General features: G+C 32.3%; 1 protein-coding gene across 1 annotated transcript; it reads left to right on the forward strand.

The window, feature by feature from the left end:
• Positions 1–592: 592 nt before the first annotated feature.
• Positions 593–1,141, forward strand: LOC107023707 (agamous-like MADS-box protein AGL29). Its single transcript, XM_015224488.2, has one exon. It carries the CDS (start codon positions 599–601, stop codon positions 1,139–1,141), a length of 543 nt encoding a protein of 180 aa, XP_015079974.1. The 5' UTR covers positions 593–598.
• The last annotated feature ends 2,665 nt before the right edge of the window (positions 1,142–3,806 follow it).

Consider the following 3,806-nt stretch of genomic DNA (forward strand, 5'->3'; position numbering starts at 1 on the left):
TATATTTTCTCGTATTATCTCGAATTCCGCATAACAATTATTATTATTATTATTATTATTATTATTATTATTATTATTATTATTATTATTATTGTATTTTATGAAACTATTTTTCTATTAAAGTTAGATTTTTGGATCTTATTCCGTCAATGTTTATTTGATGTTAATGTGAGTGAATAATTTAAATTAATTTCAATTATTTTAGTTTGTAATTTATATTATTTCTAATTATAATCATTTATTTTATATTGTCTATTTAGACTTGACTAATTTATGAAAGAACATTAATATATTTTCCTATTATAATTTAAGCTTTAGATTTATTTTCTAACTTCAACTTCATAAATTTCAATTGTATATGAAAATATTTACATATTTAGCTTAATATTTTATATTTTAATAATGTATATATACAAAATATATTTTAAAGGCATAAAATTTAATGAACTTCCTAATTTTCTATATGATAACAGATTATTTGACTAAAAAATCAATTTTTGTGGTATATAAATAGGTGTGATATCGTTTTTTCATAAGTATCATTTGCTGAAAACGTTTAATCATCTATCTTTTCATCAATCTCCTTCTGAGTTTAGCTATGGAGGAAAAGAAGACTAAAGGCCGTCAAAAGATACCAATAAAAAAAATAAAAAATAAGGATGCCTTGCTTACTACATTTTCAAAGCGTCGGGAGGGTTTGTATAAGAAAGCTAGTGAACTCGTTACAGAATGCGATGTTGACATTGGAATAATGATGATTTCCCCTGCGGGTAAGCCACATTCATTTTTTCACCCTACTGTTGATGCACTTGTTTCTCGTTTTCAGAATCCCGATATGCAATTGAGCCAAGGTATTCGTCTAGACACAATTACTGCTCGAAATAAAGTGAATGAACTCAAAAACAGACTTGAAGAACTTGATGCTATAGAAGATGCTACGATTACTCGAATAACTTTTTCTGATCAAATGGCAGAAATAGGACAAAAGGGTTGGTGGGAGTCAATTGAGCGGCTCAATGCAGATGAAGTAGTCATATTTGAAGCTTGGTTGAGTGACACTTTTTCCAAAATGGGACATCATTTGAACCAATTAGAAAATGGAGCTTCGTCGTCATTGGGGCGTGAACCTTTTGGAGTGTGAAGTGTGAAAAAATGAAATTATAGTTGAATCATGCTAGGTTATCACTTAGATATATTGGTAAAGTATCTAATAAGTTCAATTTATATTATTAAGGCATTGATTTTTTTTAAAACTTATTTTAATGATGCTACAGTCATGTATTGCTATGTTGTTCATTAATAATATATGATATGGTTGGTTTGAATATTGTTCGATGTGAAGAAGTTACTTCATGTGTTGGTTTGAAATATAATATATTGGATACAATAACACTTATATGCATTACATCAACAAATTGTTATTAATCTTCTCCTCTCAATTGATTTAGGGATAGAAATCAGATTTTTTTCATCTAATAGCTTTTGATATGCGACATGATTATAGTATACCATGATCCCCAAAGATGATTACCCCAAAGTAAATTGAGATATATGTCAAATTTTCTAGGGAAAAGCCTCATAAATACCCCTACCCTGTGGGAAAAGTCTCATTAATACTCCTTTTCCATCTTTGGTTCTAAAAATACCCTTAAGGTTAATGTTTGGGTTCAAACATCAACTTAACAGAAAAATATTTAGATAACTCTAACTTTTTAAAAGTCACGTGACATATTCTAATTTATAAGATCATATAAACTCACGGTCTTACCCAGACATAACACTCCCATGAAACATTTCCCACATGATCACAACATCACAACTAGTCATACCTGATTCATCAAATAGTTCCGCTAACCCAGACCACCCAGAATTCCTAATCTTTTATCTACAACGTTTAACATGCAAATTCGGTCTACACAAAGCCACCCTGCATTTTAAATACATCAATCAACAAGAAACTCAAGGACCAACATGTCACACATCTAACACAATAAAAAAACCTTTTCGTCTCATATAACCTCCACACAACTATTACTGCAACATCATGTACTCAAGCCAACCATTGTTAGCGTAGTGACTTGATACTCGAGTCAATTGAATGATATTTCATATTAGGCGTAGAACTCGAGTCAACCTTTAGAAAATCTATATTGGTGTTGTACCCAAACCAACAATAACAAATAACATGCACAATCACAACACAATGAACAAACACAATTGAAGCCACAAGTAAATTAAACATGTACATTGCATGAAATTTATAAACATGATGTCATTTTTATTTATCTTTTATATTTTTTCCACATGAATTGCACAAGAAATGCTACAAGTAGTTAGTATGCATACATTACATAACTTGTAAAAATAAACAATTAACACCCACCTGAAGAGATCCTATCTCCAGATTTTTTGATCAAACTCCAATCACTCGTAATTACCTTCCTAAGGATCACACCAGCAACATCATAAGTCCATCAATAACTGGTCAAGTCCATAATCATCCTAAACCATCATTAAACACTCTTTTAACCATTCAGACTCTATATCCAAAATCCTATGATACAGTTTATAATATAAGCAAAGATAGTTCTACTGTTGAGTTAAAAAACATAGCATACCTAGTCGTTAAGCAGCTGTTTGAGCAACTTGAACCCCACTTTTGGGATCCACGAGACAGTCCCTGATGAATGTAGATAAAAATTTCATTGGTGGTTACCTTGCTTGGGTAGAAATCCCTCAACTCCATTTTTGCCTAGCTTAAAGAGGATAAACAGAATCCACTCTTCCTTAGTTTTGACCCTACTGGTGGCCCTCTATAGAAGCTGGCGTGTTATGTAGTAGTGGCGGCATTGAGAAAATAACTCCACTATGGTATGATGACGTCAACCCGACTTATTTTTTTAGATTTCACAATTTTATCGTGTCACCCCAATTTTAATTGTGACATATTCCAAAATATTTTGAGACTCCGCATGAGGTGCCTTTGAATAATGACAAATCATATCATTACAATCTATACCAATTTACCCCGTGTTCATCTCAGAATGATTATGTGGGTGAAAGCGAAGAGCAGACAAGCTGGTCATGGAGACCATCACTTAATTTGACAAGCTCAAGAAAACTCTAAAACTTACACGAGTTAAACAACAACCCCCTTCTTGTGCATAACAAGTTAGGAAATCAATGACCGAAACAACTAAAATGTCCTCATTTGTGGGACCATACCCCACTATAACAATTATGATGCCTCTATGATGGCTCTTCATATTTCAGAAAGACAATAAGAGGAAGAGGAATGATTTCCTCTCCTATTTCCCACTTTCACCCTCTTAAACTCCCTATTGTATCCCCTATTACTTCATTTTGAACGCCAATGCTCCGCTAACTATTGCGGTATCTACTTGTCTTACTTTATTTTACGCATAATAAAATTTACATGCTAGATATTGATAGGGTATAATAGGTAATTGGGTTGATATTTGAATTTAAAAAATGTTGGTTGTGATTGTTGAATTTGTTGAAGCATGGACTTCCCTTTTATGTATACAATAAATTTATGGTGTTCTATGTGTAAGGATTACAACGAATAGTACAAAAATGGTTCAAGATTTGTGGGGGAAGTTGAAGGTTTGTTCTTGGTTGAGAGCTTTATTTTGGGCAAGATTTCGGATTTAGAAGTCCCAAATCTTTGCGTATTTTGACAATATCGCTATACAAACACTGATTTATAGTAATTTTGGAAGAAATAATATTTAGGCCAAGGGGCGCTATTGATGCACCGCTTTGGAGGTTGGGACGATGAGAGC

The sequence above is a fragment of the Solanum pennellii genome, chromosome 1 (assembly GCF_001406875.1).
Source record: "Solanum pennellii chromosome 1, SPENNV200".
Lineage (NCBI taxonomy): Eukaryota > Viridiplantae > Streptophyta > Magnoliopsida > Solanales > Solanaceae > Solanum > Solanum pennellii.